The sequence below is a fragment of the Anabrus simplex genome, chromosome 1 (assembly GCF_040414725.1).
Source record: "Anabrus simplex isolate iqAnaSimp1 chromosome 1, ASM4041472v1, whole genome shotgun sequence".
NCBI lineage: Eukaryota > Metazoa > Arthropoda > Insecta > Orthoptera > Tettigoniidae > Anabrus > Anabrus simplex.
The window spans coordinates 628,843,157-628,861,896 of record NC_090265.1 but is presented as its reverse complement, the minus strand read 5'-3'; the positions used below and the strand labels follow the sequence as shown (position 1 = coordinate 628,861,896).

The 18,740-nt window shown below is 41.0% G+C and overlaps 1 protein-coding gene across 1 annotated transcript; it reads left to right on the top strand.

Annotated features, from left to right (window-relative positions):
* The first annotated feature begins 10,261 nt into the window (after window positions 1-10,261).
* On the top strand, window positions 10,262-13,167 carry LOC136857224 (uncharacterized). Its single transcript, XM_067135697.2, has 2 exons — window positions 10,262-10,389; window positions 11,518-13,167. The coding sequence occupies exons 1-2, from the start codon at window positions 10,330-10,332 to the stop codon at window positions 12,769-12,771; spliced, it is 1,314 nt and encodes a 437-aa protein (XP_066991798.2). The 5' UTR covers window positions 10,262-10,329; the 3' UTR covers window positions 12,772-13,167.
* Window positions 13,168-18,740: the final 5,573 nt, after the last annotated feature.

Sequence of the window (18,740 nt, the reverse complement as noted above, 5' to 3'; positions counted from 1 at the left end):
ATGTTTCAATTGATTTTCACGATATTCGCCACTGCTGTTATAAAACGTGTTCATAACCTGTGCATTAAGTAGACTATTGTGACCTATAAAAAGTGTGCAGTTTGGTAATCAAGAAACGTTAACGCAGTTTTTCAACAATTTCAGACTACCGAAGTGCTTTTAGGTTCACATTTTGCAGAAAGGTTTTAACGAAGGATTATCAAATTTAACAGTCTATAGTATACGAACCTAATATAGGCTACATACACACACAGTGACTCGAAAAATATTCCTCTTCAAACAGACTTCAAGTTTAAGGATATACTGTTCATCTGGCATAAAAGGAAATTATTTGGTAGGTATATTAATGTCCGCCTCTGTAGTGTAGTGGTTAGTGTGATTAGCTGCCACCCCCGGAGGCCCGGGTTCGATTCCAGGCTCTGCCACGAACATTTGAAAAGTGGTACGAGAGCTGGAACGGGGTCCACTCAGCCTCGGGAGGTCAACTGAGTAGAAGTGGGTTTGATTCCCATCTCAGCCATCCTGGAAGTGGTTTTCCGTGGTTGGATGGTACCTAACTTAAGGCTTTCTTCCCTCTTCCTAGTCTATCCCTTCCAATCTTCCCATCCCCCACCAAGGCCCCTGTTCAGCATAGCAAGTGAGGCTGCCTGGGCGAGTTACTGGTCATCCTCCCCGGTTGTATCCCCCGACCAAAAGTCTCGCGCTCCAGAACACTGCCCTTGAGGCTGTAGATGTGGGATCCCTCGCCGAGTCCGAGGGAAAAACTAACCCTGGAGGGTAAGCAGATTAAGAAAGAAAGAAAGGTATATTCAAACTCCGCTATTTATTGTGACATTGATGTAACACATACAAACCATAAATGCAGTATTCTTCAGTAAGAACAATAACTGAGGTTTGAGCGATGCTATTAATGCCATTCCTTATGTAGCCAGTCCTGTTATAAATTAATGGTCTGAAAATGTGGCTTATATGGCCGATTGGTACGTGAATTTTAGGTGGACTTGGCAAACTGATATGTTACAGCAATTCTGACTAGGTGAGGAAAGCAACGGGAAACTACTTCACTCTTTATTTCCTTTGTATGCCTCTTCAGTGATGCCTTTACCATCTATGACAACAAATGGCGGAACTGTTGAGGATCAGACCAACCTTCGCGTTCCATACTCAACACATGAACAATAATATACACAAAAATTTTAAAAATATATCATTTCACCCCAAACAAGCATTCGTTTATATTGTGTTAATACCTGGTTTGTCCTCCTTTATTCACTACGTTTTCCTGCAACACTCAAGGGATTGATCTAAGTTTGCAGTTATTTCTGCTGCCGATTTCTCCGTTAGTACAATAATACTTATTCTTTCTTCTAGAATAAGAAACATATTTTCAATGGAATCGATGACGAGCAACTGTGGCCGTGTTACCATCCAATGTGGTTTATTTTACAGGAACAACAGTTCTATGTTGAAGGCTATTACTTGAGTGAAGACAGAGACATCGGTAAGACCCAAATTTTTGACACTCTCGGGATGGTGAGATTTCAAAATGCTAATATTTAGTTTTTGGTCTATAGTTCGTTCGTTCGTAATCTGTTTACCCTCCAGGGTCGGTTTTTTCCTCGGACTCAGCGAGGGATCCCACCTCTACCGCCTCAAGGGCAGTGTCCTGGAGATTCAGACTTTGGGTCAGGGATACAACTGGGGAGAATGACCAGTACCTCGCCAGGCGGCCTCACTTGCTATGCTGAACAGGGGCCTTGGTGGGGGATGAGAAGATTGAAAGGGATAGACTAGGAAGAGGGAAGGAAGCCTTAAGTTAGGTACCATCCCGGCATTCGCCTGGAGGAGAAGTGGTAAACCACGGAAAACCACTTCGAGGATGGCTGAGGTGGGAATCGAACCCACCTCTACTCAGTTGACCTCCCGAGGCTGAGTGGACCCCGTTCCAGCCCTCGTACCACATTTCAAATTTTCGTGGCAGAGCCGGGAATCGAACTCGAGCCTCCGGGGGTGGCAGCTAATCACACTAACCACTACACCACAGAGGCGGACTTTGGTCTATAGTACCATACATGAAACACAGCTTACCCACACAGTTTGCACTCTTCCGCAAGACAAGTACGGAACCCTTATCATGTTTAGTTGCAGTTGTGATATTTATTGTATACAGTTCACAGTTCGTTCTCTACCACACTATTGCTTGTCAATCTGACTAGAAAAGGTTGAATACTTTCCTAAAATAACTATTTTTATCGGGATGTTTTACTTTACTTTCCTTTCTTCTAGCATAAGCCACAAATTATCTATGGGATTGATTTTCAGCGACTCTGACTCCCGTCCAATATTCATAGCTTTTGTTTTATGTTCCCTACTATAGGCAAGTTAGTCTGAATAAACTGAGTTGCCTTCGGGCAGTTTAGCTATTATTATGGATCAGTGGTAGAGTGTTGACCTCCAGATCCCAAGATAGCGGGTTCAAACCCGGTAGAGGTGATCGGATTTTGAAAAGCGGAAAAAAAAGTTAATTCGGTACTCCATGTCGTACAATGACTGTATGTAAAAGATCTCTGGTAAAGCATTTGATGTTCTTCTTCTTCTTAATCTGCTTACCCTCCAGGGTCGGTTTTCCCCTCGGACTCAGCGAGGGATCCCACCTCTACCGCCTCAAGGGCAATGTCCTGGAGCTTCAGACACTGGGGCGGGGATACTACTGGGGAGAATGACCAGTACCTCCCTCAGGCTGCCTCATTTGCTATGTTGAACAGGGGCCTTGTGGAGGGATGGGAAGATTGGGTGGGACAGGCAAGGAAGAGGGAAGGAAGCGGCCGTAGCCTTAAGTTAGGTACCATCCCGGCATTTGCCTGGAGGAGAAGTGGTAAGCCACGGAAAACCACTTCCAGGATGGCTGAGGTGGGAATCAAACCCACTTCTACTCAGTTGACCTCCCGAGCCTGAGTGGACCCCGTTCCAGCCCTCGTACCACATTTCAAATTTCGTGGCAGAGCCGGGAATCGAACCCGGACCTCCGGGGGTGGTAGGTAATCACACTAACCACTGCTCCACAGAGGCGGATGCATTTGATGTTCACCCAACAGAATTAATTGAAACTCCGCCATAGACATCCAAGAGAGATTCGGGCAACTCTGCCATCTAGTAGGCCTGGAGTAAAAATGGACTTCGAAACTGACGAGCAAGCAGCCAGACGGTGTCAAATTAAAATGTTTTGTACACTGTAGCTGAGGCCATACGATTATTATTATTATTATTATTATTATTATTATTATTATTATTATTATTATTATTATTATTATTTAAACGAGTTTTAGAAAGTGTATTTTGTATCATTTTTGTGCTTTAACATGCTTTCTTCTCGTTTCTCGTTAGCTAGAGTGGAGCATTCATTTCACATTACCGAGCTCGATAGCTGCAATCACTTAAGTGCGGTCAGTATCCAGTATTCAGGAGATAGTAGGTTCGAACCCCACTGTCGGCAGCCCTGAAAATGATTTTCCGTGGTTTCCCATTTTCACACCAGGCAAATGTTGGGGCTGTACCTTAATTAAGGCCACGGCCGCTTCCTTCCCACTCCTAGCCCTTCCCTGCCCCATCGTCGCCATAAGACCTATCTGTGTCGGTGCGACGTAAAGCAACTAGCAAAAAAAAAAAAGTCACTTTTACATTTACTGTAACTTTCCCGACTTTCATTTTTATATTTGCGTTAGATTAGACAGGCAACCACCCATTGCTTTGTTGTTAATGTAAGTTTTAAGTTGATAAAATTGTATATTGCACCAATAGGTCTGTTCATTATTTTCGATTACTGGGTGAATTGGCGGTGCGGTTAGAGTCGCGCAGCTGTGAACGTGCATCCGGGAGATAGTAGGTTTGAATCCCACTGTCGGCAGCCCTGAATATGGTTTTCCGTGGTTTCCAATTTTCACACCAAGCAAATGCCGTGGATGTACCTTAATTAAGGCCACGGCGGCTTCCTTCCCATTCCTAGGCCTTTCCTATCCCATCGTCGCCGTAATACATAACTGCGTTGTGCGACGTAAAGCAAATAGCATTATTTTCGCTGTATCTTTGAAGGATTTCCCATTTCGGAAACCCTTCACTGATATTTGAATTTCTGTTTCAGTAGTTACCTTAGGTTTTGGTTCCATTTTAGTTCAAGTCTGCCTCAAAATATTTCACGGATGAAAACTTGCTGACTACTTTAATTGTACAACACATGAAAGGTATACTTGTGGTTCACTGCAAACGACTCATGGCGTATAGACGGATAGTTGTTTGACGCTGAAGTTGCCATGTCTTACAAAGTCAGTGCTCTGAAAGTTAACAACGAAATATATTATCTTACATTGATTTTGATGGTATATTAGACAAAAACTTGTAAACGGAGTGTGAGCAGTACATATCAATAGTTAAAACATTGTATTTATCATAATGTATAGCGATTATAGCTAGAATAACACTTTTCTAAGACACTGTAATTTCACTATACAACTTTTATTGATTTATAACGAAAAACTGTGTCAAATTTCATTTTGATGCTTTTCCCCTGCAAGAATGAGACTATTTTTGCAAAATTTAGTGCGTAACGAATTATTTCAACAAATTCAGGTCATTTTGGTACCAAAAATACAAGATGACGATTATCACCTTCCAGTAAAATTTTTATAACCTTATCAAAAATACTGTCCGCCTCTGTGGTGTAGTGGTTAGCGTGATTAGCTGCCACCCCCGGAGGCCCGGGTTCGATACCCGGCTCTGCCACGAAATTTGAAAAGTGGTACGAGGGCTGGAACGGGGTCCACTCAGCCTCGGGAGGTCAACTGAGTAGAGGTGGTTTCGATTCCCACCTCAGCCATCCTGGAAGTGGTTTTCCGTGGTTTCCCACTTCTCCTCCAGGCGAATGCCGGGATGGTACCTAACTTAAGGCCACGGCCGCTTCCTTCCCTCTTCCTTGCCTATCCCTTCCAATCTTCCCATCCCTCCACAAGGCCCCTGTTCAGCATAGCAGGTGAGGCCGCCTGGGCGAGGTACTGGCCATACTCCCCAGTTGTATCCCCCGACCAAGAGTCTGAAGCTCCAGGACACTGCCCTTGAGGCGGTAGAGGTGGGATCCCTCGCTAAGTCCGAGGGAAAAGCCGAACCTGGAGGATAAACAGATGATGATGATGATGATGATCAAAAATACTTTGGGAAACAAATGTGCCTTAGTTTCAAATATCAGTTTTGCAGGAATGAAAGAAAGAAAGACGATTACCACTGATCAGGAGGTTACTTAACGTAGAATTATTTAAATGGACTACGCCGGAAGATAATATCATATATATATATATATATATGTGTGTGTGTGTGTGTGTGTGTGTGTGTGTGTGTGTGTGTGTGTGTGTGTGAACTACTTATATTCGTGAAGATTTCCTCTATACACTAATGATAAAAATTTAAAGTGCTATTTTTTTATCATTTTCTGGTGATGGGATCCCTTAAATACCTAGTGAGGTGAGTATCACGTCTTTGCCTGGAATCGCTACAAACAAACACACAGATAGACAAAACTTGAACTAGACCGAGTATAAAATAATATGAAGAATACAGACAACATTATATTGTAAATTGTATAGATTAGATTTACTCAGTGCGTATCACCATGTCTTAAGTGATCACTTGTAAAATGTAAGTTTTCCGGGACACTTAGTCTGTTGTTCAGAATGCTTCAATCTAAACTGTTAGAGGTGTTATGGTAGACTTTATAACAAAATAATATTCGTTTGTTCATTTTGAGGCTAATCTTCTAAATGGGTGCTTAGACTTACTTACTTACTTACTCCATGGCTCTACGGTCCTTTAAGGACCTTGGCCTCCTTGACCACAGCTCTCCAGTCATCCCGGTCTTCAGCACGCCTACGCCACCTCCTGACTCCAACGGTCCTCAGATCAGTCTCCACATCCTCCAACCATCTCATCCGGGGCCGACCTCTCCTTCTCCTGCCCCCAGGGTGTCCTGTCAGTGCTTTCCTTGGAAGTCTTCCCTCCTCCATCCGTTGTACATGCCCCAGCCATCCAATTCGTCTCATTTTGGTTGATGTCACCAAGTCCGGCTCCTTATACAATAATCTTATTTCTTCATTTGTTCTGATTCTCCATAAATCTCTCTCCTTCACCGGTCCGAATATCTTCCTCAGTACCTACCTTTCCCACACATTTAATCTCCTCTCTGTGGCCTCAGTCAATACCCATGCCTCACTCCCATACATAAGCACTGGTTTAATTATTGTTTTGTAGAGAGTCAGTTTTAATTTCCTGCTTAAGTTTTTACTTCTCAGAAGGGGATTCAGTGCCCTGTAGGATCTGTTGGCAGCCTTAATTCGATTTACAATATCTGTCTCAACTTTATTTTCTGATGTTATTACTGAGCCAAGATATGTGAAGCTATCTACTGCTTCAAAGGTGTAACCATCCACTTGGATTTTTTCAGTGTTCCTTCCATTTCTCTCTGTTACCATATATTTAGATTTAGAGTCACTTATCTCCAAGCCCAAGGACCCAGCCGCATCTTTCAGCTCCCTCAAGGCAGTTGTAAGTGCCTCGTTACTTCTAGCAGATATCACCACATCATCTGCATAAGCCAAAATTTGGATCAGTCTATTGTAAATATTACCACCCGGATTAGTAGTTACTGATCTTACAGCTTTCTCCAACACTAGATTAAATAACACTGGTGATAAGGGGTCTCCCTGCCTTAGGCCTTCTTCGGTTCTGAAAGATCTTGACAGACTTCCCTGCACTTTTACCTGACTTCTGCTGTTCTCCAGGGTGGGAATTTAAACTCCTTCATTGTTTCCCACAATGTCGATCTCTTAACTTTGTCATAGGCTTGTTTAAAATCTATAAAAAATGCCCTAGTCGAACGTTGTATTCATATGTCTTTTCCAGAGTCATTCTCATGGTGAAAATATGGTCCATCGTCGATCATCCAGGTCTGAAAACAGCTTGGTACTCCCCTATAATTCTTTCCGCTCTACTACTAACTCTCTTTGTTATGGCTGTAGAGAGGATTTTGTATACTATACTCAGTAAGGATATACCTCGATAATTCTTGCATTGCATGCGTGACCCCTTCTTATGTATAGGACATATATTTGCTAGTGTCCAGTCCTCCGGCATTGTACCTGTTTCCCATACCTTTTTAATTATCTCGTGTATTTTCTTCACCAACACTTCTCCTCCATGTTTTACCATTTCTGCTGTTATGAGGTCATTTCCTGGGGCTTTACTGCTCTTCAATTGTTTTATAATATCTCTTATTTCTTCAATCGATGGTGATCCCATATCGTCTTCATCCTCATCTCCATTCTCCTCATCCATCTCTTCCTCCTCACACTCATCTCCATATTCACCCTCCTCATCTCTCTCTGAAGTTTCCATACGGTCTGATCCTTCTTTTTCTTCATTTATTGGTCTGACAGAAAGTAGTGTTTCGAAATGTTTTGCCCATTTTTCGAGAATTCGTTCTTTCCCAACAATGAGTCTATCAGTCTCATCCTTAAGCATATTCACTCTGGGTTGATATCCCTTCTTTACTTGTCCAACCCCATGGAAGAATTTTCTGCCTTGTTTGTTTTCAAAATTCTTCTGCATTTCATCCACTCTCTCCTTTTCTTCTATTCTTTTCTTGTTCCTTATCAATGTCTTTGCTATTCTCCGTTTCTCTTTAAAAACTGCAATATTATTTCGAGTGGGTCTCTGTAGCATTCTTTGTCGGGCAAGATTTCTCTCTTCCAGAACCTTACCCACTTCCTCGTCATACCATTTATTTCTACTCTGTTTCCATCTCTCTCCAAGTACTTCCTGCGCCGTTGTATTTATTGCTATCTTGGTTTCCTCCCACATTGTGTTGATGTCCACATCTCCGTTTCTGCCCATCTGTAGCTTTCTTTGCAGCCGGTCTCTATACTCTTCCTCCTTCTTCTCATCCCTTAACAGTTCTACATTATGGATCTTGCTCTGCTCAGCTCTGTCCCTGGGTTTAATTGCCAGTCTTTCTCGGAACTTGATCCTCACCAGTATGTGATCTGAATCACTGTCTGCACCACGCATGCTTCTCACATCCATTATATTGGAGGCATGTCGCGCATCTATCAGCACATGGTCTATCTGGTTCTTTGTCAGACCATCCGGTGATATCCATGTCTCTTTATGGATCTCCTTATGGGGAAAACATGTGCTCTTAATCACCAGCTCCTTGCTAAAGGCAAAGTCAATCAATTTCCACCCGTTTTCATTTGATTCTTGGTGTTTACTATGATATCCTGCCACTGGGTGGTTTTCTTTCTCTTTGCCTACTTTGGCATTATAATCCCCTAGGACAACTTTAACGTCATACTTGGGCAACTTGTCATATACTTGCTCCATTTTTTCATAGAAATGTTCTTTCTCTTCCTCATCGGCATCCTCTGTTGGTGCATGGACACTAATTAGTGATATGTTGGCAAATCTCCCTCTCAATCTTAACCGGCATAGTCTGGGGCTTATTGCTTCATATTCAATCACATTATGACTGACCGATTTCTTGACCATAAACCCTGTTCCTATTCTATTTTCTTCCTCCCCACTATTGAACAAAATGTAGTGCTGTAAATCTGTCACCTCGATTGTCTTCCATCTTATCTCCTGTAATGCTGCCACATCTATCTGATATTTAAGTAATTCCTCCTCCAATTTTCTACTAGCCCCGGCCTGAAAGATACTTCTCACATTCCATGTTCCAATATATCCGTATCGTTGCCATTTAGCGCGCTTTAGTCGTCGTAAGTTTGGGACCGTCCGGTTATCTTGATTTGGTTTCTGAACAATATGTAGTTTTGTGGTAGTGGAGTTGTTAGCCCCACGTACCAACCCCCAACCTGGAGGACCAGGGTATCACTCTTAGTCTGGATCATCACCTTAGACCTGTCCGGCTTGGGTGGCCCTACCAGGAGCATATGATCCCGCCGGCATTGGGTGCTTAGACATAGTAAAAAAATATTGCAGCTGTCCACAAATTTTGCGCAGTGGGGAAGCTCAAGAAATCTTCACGGGCTTTACAGAAGTCAGCACAGACAGCTCTTCTGAGACAATATCCAATTTATTTCGTCACTCTAGTTTAAGCCAACGGCCGTAGACGTGTTGAAACACCGGATTCCGTGAGATCTCCGAAGTTAAGCAACATTGGGCGTGGTCGAGAAGTGGATGGGTTGCCATGCGCTGTTGGTGGGGGGTAAGGGAATGGATGAGCGGAAAGGAACTGGCCACCCTACCGTATGTAAACTCCGGCTCAGGTACACTTCTGCGGAGGTTCGGACCTGGCTTCGGGCAGAACACACCCTTACCTTACACTAGTTTAATTATTATCTGAATGTAGGAGAGAAACTTTTCGCTCAGACATATGATGATGCGACCGTAATATCTGGTTATTGCTGTTTGTATCAGTCTAAAGTGAAGGAGACATTTCATCAGACAGTGATTATTCACGGTTAATGTCGTGTTATGAATTTAGTAATGTGGATTGGTAAGTATTGGATTTCTTTTCGAACTCTGCCAGGCCTCTATGATTCCTTGTCACATTTCACGAAAAGAGCGGACACGTTGAGTTCATTTAAAGAAGTTGCCAAAGGTGGCACCAACGTGATGGAACTTCTCTTCACGACTATTATGTTAATTTGAAGTATCTAATGTCCATTAAAATAATGACTTGACCTGTCTAGACTACTCCTAGCCAGCCAGGTGACCTGCAGGTATTCGAGAGTCTCGCAGCTGGCGTGATGCTTTTCCTGGACACATCCTTGGCCTGGTCCTGTGCTCATATCAGTTAGCTTCTCAATTGTCCTCGAGAGTTTGAATGAATTTCGTTCCAACCCACAGTCCAGTAATGAAATTGATGGAAGAAGCAGACATTGAACTCAGGACCTACAGGTAAGAGCAAAACACGTGACCCGTGCACCATGGAGCACACTAGTCTCCTATACATCACTACATATTTTTCCTCACAAGTTCATAGGTCCTCGAATGACTCTCCCCTCCTTTCCTCCTGCCACTAACTCATGAATGACCTGCATCACTGATTCATAAACACCTTCACTAATATCTCGGGTAAATGTACTGCGTACGCGTATGCAGGCACTATCCCAGTGATGTGTTAATCAAGTGCCTGCAGTATCTTCACATCCGTGCGTTCCCTGTGTTGTCCAGCTGACATTGTGCAGCATGTGTCATCCTCGGCTACCAGTATAAAAGAGCAGGTTACCTGAACTATGACATCCACTTCTCCAGAAGAACTGTAACATGAACAGCTTTAAGCTACCACTCTTCTTGGGTTGCGTGCTCTACTTGAGTGCCAACATTGTGAGTAGACCAGCACGTTCTTTTGGGAACAAACCTGAAATTTAGTCTATTTTCCTTAAATGAGAAAATCACAATTTTACACACACACACACACACACACACACACACACACAAATTTTCCGTCTCTGGTTATCTGGTCAGCGTCTTGGTCTTCTGGCCTCGGGGCCTTGGATTTGAGTCCCGCCTGTTGGTGGGCTTTTAATTGTGTACTGTTAATTCCCTTGCCTTGGAGAATGGTTGTTTGTGCTGTTCCCAATAGCTCTGCAAGGGGAACTGCCTTACAAGGGATGTAAAAGTCTAGTAATAACCGCACGAAATTGTTTCACACACGCACACATATACTCTATCCTTCGTGTACAAATAAGTCACATAAGTTTAAACAAATTGTTCCGAGACTGAAAATTGAATACTCATGTTTACGACTAACATTCAGCTGCTGTAATGACGGTATTACTATCTTAAATATAGCAACAGCAAAAATCTATATACATGTCTAATGCTTTGTTGGTGTTAGATAATTCACTGAGAAACTAGTGATTCAGTAATCACAAGAAACATGTTTAGAGTTTAACAATATATGTGAGTATAATCCAAAGTCGGAAATACACCGTCTGATTTGTCTGCAGAATTATTTTGAAAACAAAATGTGGGTTTTAGTCCATGCTGAATATTAACCCGTTTGGTTACTTGAAAATACTCTTTGGAGGAAATACCCTATTTTTACGCAGCACTCTTTTCTAGGAAACTTTTCAATTTCTTTCTCTGTATTGATAGCAGTGATACCACGTTAATGACGTAGATTTAGTATCAAAGTAACAGGTGCCATTGCATTTAAAATCTTAGTAAATCTGATATAAATTTGGTTCTTTCGTCTGTCCTGCAAAATTAAATCTAGTAACTTTTCTGGAATGATTTCCTAAGCACTGACACTTATGTATGTATGTATGTATGTATGTATGTATGTATGTATGTATGTATGTATGTATGTATGTATGTATGTATGTATGTATGTATGTATGTATATGTGTATGTATGTATGTATGTATGTATGTATGTATGTATGTATGTATGTATGTATGTATGTATGTATGTATGTATGTAATCATATCTACATTTCTCTATTTCCAGGCTTCAGCAAATCCAGGTGTCGTTCACGATCATGGACACGGTACTGGCACTTTGATAGCTCCAGTTGTAGATGGAGTCATTGGAAATCATGGTGTTCTTGGGAAAGGAATCTGGGGAGCTCCAAGTTTAGGAGGACTTGTTGGTACCGTCGGTCTTGGTAAGGGCACCTTCGGAGGTGTTGGTCTGGGAGGAATTCTTGGAACCCACCGTTTGGGAGGAGTCGTTGGAACACACGGTTTAGGAGGAATCGTCGGAACACATGGTTTGGGAGGAATCGGTTTTGGAAAGGGAGTTTGGGGAACTCATGGTTTGGGAGGAATCATCGGATCTCACGGTCTAGGAGGAATCGGTCTTGGAAAAGGTGTTTGGGGAACTCACGGTTTGGGAGGAATCGTCGGAACACATGGTTTGGGAGGAATCGGTCTTGGAAAGGGAATTTGGGGTACTCACGGGTTAGGAGGAATCGTAGGAGCTCAAGGCCTAGGAGGAATCGGTTTTGGAAAGGGTGTTTTGGGAACTCACGGTTTGGGAGGTATCATAGGAACACATGGTTTGGGGGGAATCGGTCTTGGAAAGGGAATTTGGGGAACTCACGGTTTAGGAGGAATCGTGGGAGCTCAAGGCCTAGGAGGAATCGGTTTTGGAAAGGGGGTTTGGGGAACTCACGGTTTGGGAGGACTCGTCGGATCTCACGGTCTAGGAGGAATTGGTATTGGAAAGGGTGTTTGGGGAACTCACGGTTTGGGAGGAATCATAGGATCTCACGGTCTGGGAGGTATTGGTCTTGGTAAGGGTGTTTGGGGAATTCACGGTTTGGGAGGACTCGTTGGATCTCACGGTCTAGGAGGAATCGGTTTAGGAAAGGGTGTTTGGGGAACTCACGGTTTGGGAGGACTCGTTGGATCTCACGGTCTAGGAGGAATCGGTATTGGAAAGGGTGTTTGGGGAACTCACGGTTTGGGAGGAATCATCGGATCTCACGGCTTCGGAAGTACCATAGGATCGTATGGTCTTGGAGGTTTAATCGGAACTACTGGTTTCGGTAAGGGTGTATGGGTAGCTCCTGTTGTTGGAGGAATAATTGGTACTCATGGCTTGGGAGGAGTAGTTGGCACCTCTGGTTATGGTTCCTTGGGAACAGTTGGCTCACTAGGTCTTGGCAAAGGCTTCGTAGGAGTTGGAGCTTACCCAGTTGGAGTAGTTGGAACGGTCGGTGTAGGTAAAGGTCTCGTTGGCGTCGGATCTCACCACTAAGAATGATCTGCAAACAAGAACTGAAGATCTTAAGTAAAAGAGTTCCTATGTGTACAATTCATCAAGAATACGATAATATGTTCATAATTAAAAAGCTATATTTAGAAAGAATTTAAAGTGCTCTAGAAAGTGCCACCGACTTCATAGACTGACTTGATGTGTTACGACTTATTTATGCACTGTCAAGCATCAACTTGCAGTTTATCGTTCTCTCGACTGATAAATCATATTCGTAGTTCATATGAAGATAGCTCGTATATTGTACACTTCATTTCATAGATGAAAGATAAATATCTGTCTTAATTTTGGTTGTTCAGTATTGTGAATTTTAATGATAAGTTTTGTATTTAAAACTATTAAGGCTACACAAAAGACCAATAAATGAGATTAACAGAATTAACCTGTCTCACTGAATTTTGTTTTAAGTGTTAAATATTGTACCTTTTCCTTGGTTTTCATTTATTCCTAAGTTTCAGTTTGCTAGTACGAGGTGGTAAAGTAGAATTCTTCCCACTGAAAATAAAGAGCAACCACTGATATACGGAGCTAGGGCGTTATTGATACTTGTAAAATACATTCATTCCATGTCCTTTAAACCGTCATTGCAAAGAGACCCAAAAGTATGACCTAATAATTAATGGGCCAATACTCTACACAACCACATTTATGACGTAAATTTACAGTAAGATATTCCCCACGATCAAATCAAATGGAGACAGCAGAACCAAATCTATTGACACCAGGGCGTATTAAAAGGCATTCCACGGTCCACTGCGTAAAGTCTGCAAGAAGATCCTAGGATTCAATTGAAATAAGAGTATACTAATCCTGTCTCTCATATGTTTCTGGGATATCACTGTACAAATTGCAATATTTACCTTGTCAACATAAGCAAGCTTGTTCACCTTAGCTGAGGTTGTACCACCACCAGCATATCAGAAAGCACCTAGAGTATGGTTCTTGCAGTAAATGTAGTAAAGAGATTTTATATCGTATTTTTAACTCCTTCTCTTTTCCGGGTATCTACTTTTCTTTCGAAGTAATATTTTTTTTGTCTTAAGAGACAGACCATATTTCTAAGTTGATTCTGTACAAAGTCGTATTCCGTTGACATATTCTATGGATTATGTGTTAGGTTATGTTTTTGTGACAAGGTAAGACTGATATAGTAGGAAGTCAGAACTGAATTATTCTACATATTCTTCTCATTCTTCTGTGGAATGTAAATTTATTCGCATTGAGCGTTAACCGTATGCATTATTATTATTATTATTATTATTATTATTATTATTATTATTATTATTATTATTATTATTATTATTATTATTATTATTATTATTATTATTATTCTACTACATTTACCACGTCTGTGGAGTCGCGAGTGCGAACGGCACATGTGAATTAGCAGTTCTATGGACGGATGCCCTTCCTGACACCAACCTTATGTGGAGGGATATAATCACTATTGTATGTTTCTATGATGGTTGGTAGTGCGGTATGTTGTCTTAATATGAATATACACAGCCTCCGAGTTAGAAGAATCAATCAGAAGCGATTAAAATCTCCAACCCAGTCGGTAATCGAATCCGGACCCTCTGAACCAAAGGGAAGTACGCTGACCATTCAGATAAGGAGTCGGACGTTTATTATTATTATTATTATTATTATTATTATTATTATTATTATTATTATTATTATTATTATTATTATTATTATTATTATTATTATTATTATTATTATTATTATTATTCCTTCTCCGTTTGGGTCTTCTTGGGATCACGTAACAATTTCAATGCTTCATCCTTTGATGTTCCTTCTTCTTCCTCCAACACTCCTTCATCTGCTCACTATGACTTCCTTTCCTCTCCTCGGACCATTTTTAGCCCCTGCTCTTTTTCTTTCCCTCCCGACCTTGGAATCCTTCCTTTTTTAACACTTTCTTTCAAAAAATCTCTTCCTCTGTTGCTTCTTCTTCCCTTATGTTGTTTCTTTCCAAATCTTTCTTGACTTCATGAATCTACGTTGTTGTTGACTTCTTGTTCCAAAGATATTAGAAGATCTGTTTGGTTAACCTGTTGTTCTCCATTCTGTATAAATGTCCAAAAAATATCAGTCGCCTCTTCCGCATTGTTTCTGTTATGCTTTCTATGTTCCGGTATATTTCATCATTACTTCTTAATGTCCAGAGTTCTGAAGTTCTTAGCGGACCGAGTATTTTCCGTATGATTTTTCTTTCCAGTACTACTTTATTCAGCTTGTAATTCAGTACTAGAAATTCACTCGCGTATAGGCATTCCGGTTTGACTACTGTGTTGTAGTGCTGTTCTTTCAGTTTTTAAATACACGCTTTTTGTGTTAGATATTCCTAGTTAAACCGCATGCTGGAATCCTACCAGTTGAGCTTCGCTGGAATAACCTTTCCGAAACTCAAACTGCCTTCTGTCAAACCAGTTAATTATTTCTCAAACGCTTCTAATATTATGAGAAAAATGCTTTCCCAGGGCTTAGATGCAACTCATGTCAAGCTGACTGGCCAGAAATTACCCGCTTCGTTGGAAATTAACCTTAAACATCATAGGCCGTGCTAATTGCATACAGTATGTACCGAAGAGATGTCAAGTACAGAACATAAATGGACCACCAGGTACCAGTGGAGATCTGTACTCGCATTCTACTTCGCACATACTCTATGTAATGTACACGACCTAAGAAGTTGAAAATTTATATACAGTACTATGTCGTCGTGAGCATTTAATATTCATGTTCCACTTTATGTTTATCACCCATTCCTTTGTACACTGGGGCTACTATGGTAATTCTCCATTCGTTTGGTATAGCTCCTTCATAGCAAAAGCAAAGTCACCTCCATACAGGCCATAAAGGCCCTTGGAGGAGTGGAAGGTAAAGGTTTCCACCATTGTTAACTTCGGCACGTGATGGGGTAGAGTGGTTAGCTCTACGCCCGGCCGCCTTTGCCCCCAGGAATTAACCTGGTACTTATTTTTGGTGTACACTGAGTGAACCTCAGGGGCATATGGACCTCATGAAGTGGAAATCTCGTTAGTTAAATTTCACGACTTCCTGACGGGGATTCGAACCCACGTCCTTCCGGACGAGCCGAGCACGCCTTTACCGCCTCAGAGAGGCAGCCCCTGCTTCATAAAATCAGTAATCAAATAACTACTTTAGATACGGGATTACAACGCAACCCATTGCCTTTACCATATCCCAAGAATTATTATCAGTCCAAGTTTCTTTCTTAGCTTTCGACTTCTGTGTCTTTATTATTAAAGGTAAATTTCAGCATTTCGTAAGTATTATCACCTGCTCCACCTGAATATTGTCCTTTATCTGACTAACTTCACATACATCAAAGTCTAAAATTTTCATGTTTCGTATTGATGACAATATAATTATTGCAGACAAATGAGGTATTCAACCTAATCAATACAATATAAAACTAGTGTACCGATCTGCTCCGCATCATTCCTTATAAACAGGTCAGATAACTCGCCGCAGTCATATTGTTTTGCCTGCCCTTTTCAACAATTTTTTATGAACATTCAATTCCGGTACGTAACAGATGATTCATTCGTAATTCAATTTATAAAACTTCTTCCCATACAATATTATCTGTGCTTCGACCATTCGGCCGTATCTGGATCTTAACATTTTCAGACGATCTTGCCAGAGATAGTGCAACATACACTTGGCCTTGGCTGAATTCTGGTTCGGGTTAATGAACTACCCACTTTTCCAAGCGTTTGTCCCTGCGTTTTATCAATGGTCACACAGAAGGCTAGTCGACTTGATACCTTCCCGTCTGTATGTACGTAGACTGTTTTCTATTAGCAACGTGTAAGTTATTGGGAACGTTCTGCCATCTGTTGAGTATATTCACAAACTGGGAAAGGTCAGAGAATCAAAGAGTATCTAGCAGAGAATAGTATTATTCAATCATCAGAGGAAATGTATGCTCTCTGGCTTAACAGGTAGTAATCATTAATGAAAGTGTTAGTCGCTTAGCAACATTCGCCTGTAATTATTGGAGCGATCATTTAATGATTTGATATTGAAAATGAATATATTTCCGTTGACTTTACAAGAAATAAAATATTTTTTTCTGTACTATTGGGACGATTTGGAAGATTTTGGTACAAACTGCACCTTTCAACTCCCTGTAGTTCAAGAGCTTGAGTCTTGTGAAACGTATACGTTAGCGTTTCATATAAATGTAGATTAGTACTTCAATTTATTTTAATCTTGGTACTACTATAGTTTGGGTCTATTGATATTAAACACTTGAAAAACTAATTGCCCATACATATAACAAAAATAGGTAGCTTAATACTTGAAAATTGTTCTGGTCTAATATTCATTATACACTAAAATAAGTCACTGACTTGAGAATATAACTTAACACAACACCTGAAAATTCTTATGGTCTGTTGGTATACTTCAATAAGTATAAACCACTGTCTTGAAGATATATAAATAATTTATTGAACACTTGTATAAAATTAAAAGCAATTGGGGAAAAACTAAGTATTTAATGTTCAACTAGATATTAGTTGATTATTTATTATTTTTGTTATATGTATTGCCAGTTTGTTTTCTAAGTGTTTTAAGATCTTATGGCTGATACGGCCTAGTATCAGGATGCCGAAAATAGTACCTAGATTAAAATAAATTGAAGTACAAATTTTATACTGTATTGATTAGGTGGATTACCTCACTTGTCTACAATAATTATCTTTACATACTGCTGACAGAATATTTCTGTTTTCTGTAAGTCCTCACGTACAGTATACACTCCCCTTGTTAATTAATACTCCCTGATATATCCTTCCCAGAACCTGTTTCTGCTTTATGTTGCCCATACACATGTCTAAAGTACGGCTTTTTCAACATATCAAATGCAATTCATGCCACTCCACTATCACATAACAAACCCGTGTGAGTGGCCAGCCGGATTCCTTCTACCCAGATGGCAGTGAAAGATATGAAACAGACTGAGGATTGCTCATGGCAAATGTGGTATGACTTTTTCCAAACGGGTGTGATGGAAAGACTGATGGTGACTGAGGGGAAGAAAATTATACGTTGGAACATATTGCCTTTGAATAGTCTCTCCATATGTTCGGGGACAAGATAGAAGACCTGAGCAACGAGACAGATGAAACCCTTCATTGGCTCCCACGCCGTGATTCAGAACTGTGGTTGCGGACTTAGGTGTACATTTACTTATGTTTGTATATCTGTGGACGGTATATAATGTAGAGTCTATATAAATAAAGTTGTAGGGGGTCCGCTGTATGTAATTTCGTTTGTTTTGCCAATTTTTCAGATATTTATCCGTTTTAGGTCAACTCAATACCGAATCGTTGGTTTTTATTTTTCGGTCTGTTTGTTTGTTCCACCATCACGGCGAAACGGCTGGATAGATCTCAACCAAACTTCATATTTAGATTATACTCATCCCGAGGAAGGTTTTGTTATGCATATCATTTTAAAGACATTGAATAGACGGGGGGTTTATAGGAAAACCAGAACGGTTTTCCTCTATTTTCTCTTATACTATTGATTTTCTGTAAACTCCGTGGACCGTATGTGAAACGCATCTTCATTATAAACAACTTTCGTTATGTTCATAATTTACCTTACTCGTCAAATGACGCAGAAATTTACTATTTTCTGCGGGTATCATGCTCTGCATTGAGTGACCGACAGAACGACAATGAACCTACAGGTTACCATGGCAACGTCTCTGACTGCATGCCAGCAGCGAAGTAACGTATTGCTATTTTTCTCACCACGCCTTTACATTGGTGGTTGTTCCTTGGGTAGAAGGCAAGAGAGGCGTCAATCGGCCATTCTGCGGGATAATGGCGGAATATCGTTGGAGGGTATATCCGTCCTCGAATAGTTTAAGTAATAATACCATTAGTCATATTCTTATCTGTTTACCT

Coding starts and splice junctions, on each gene's coding strand:
- LOC136857224 (XM_067135697.2), top strand. CDS start 10,330: ATGAACAGCTTTAAGCTACCACTCTTCTTGGGTTGCGTGCTCTACTTG. Junction 10,390..11,517: donor TCTACTTGAGTGCCAACATT/GTGAGTAGACCA, acceptor CTCTATTTCCAG/GCTTCAGCAAATCCAGGTGT.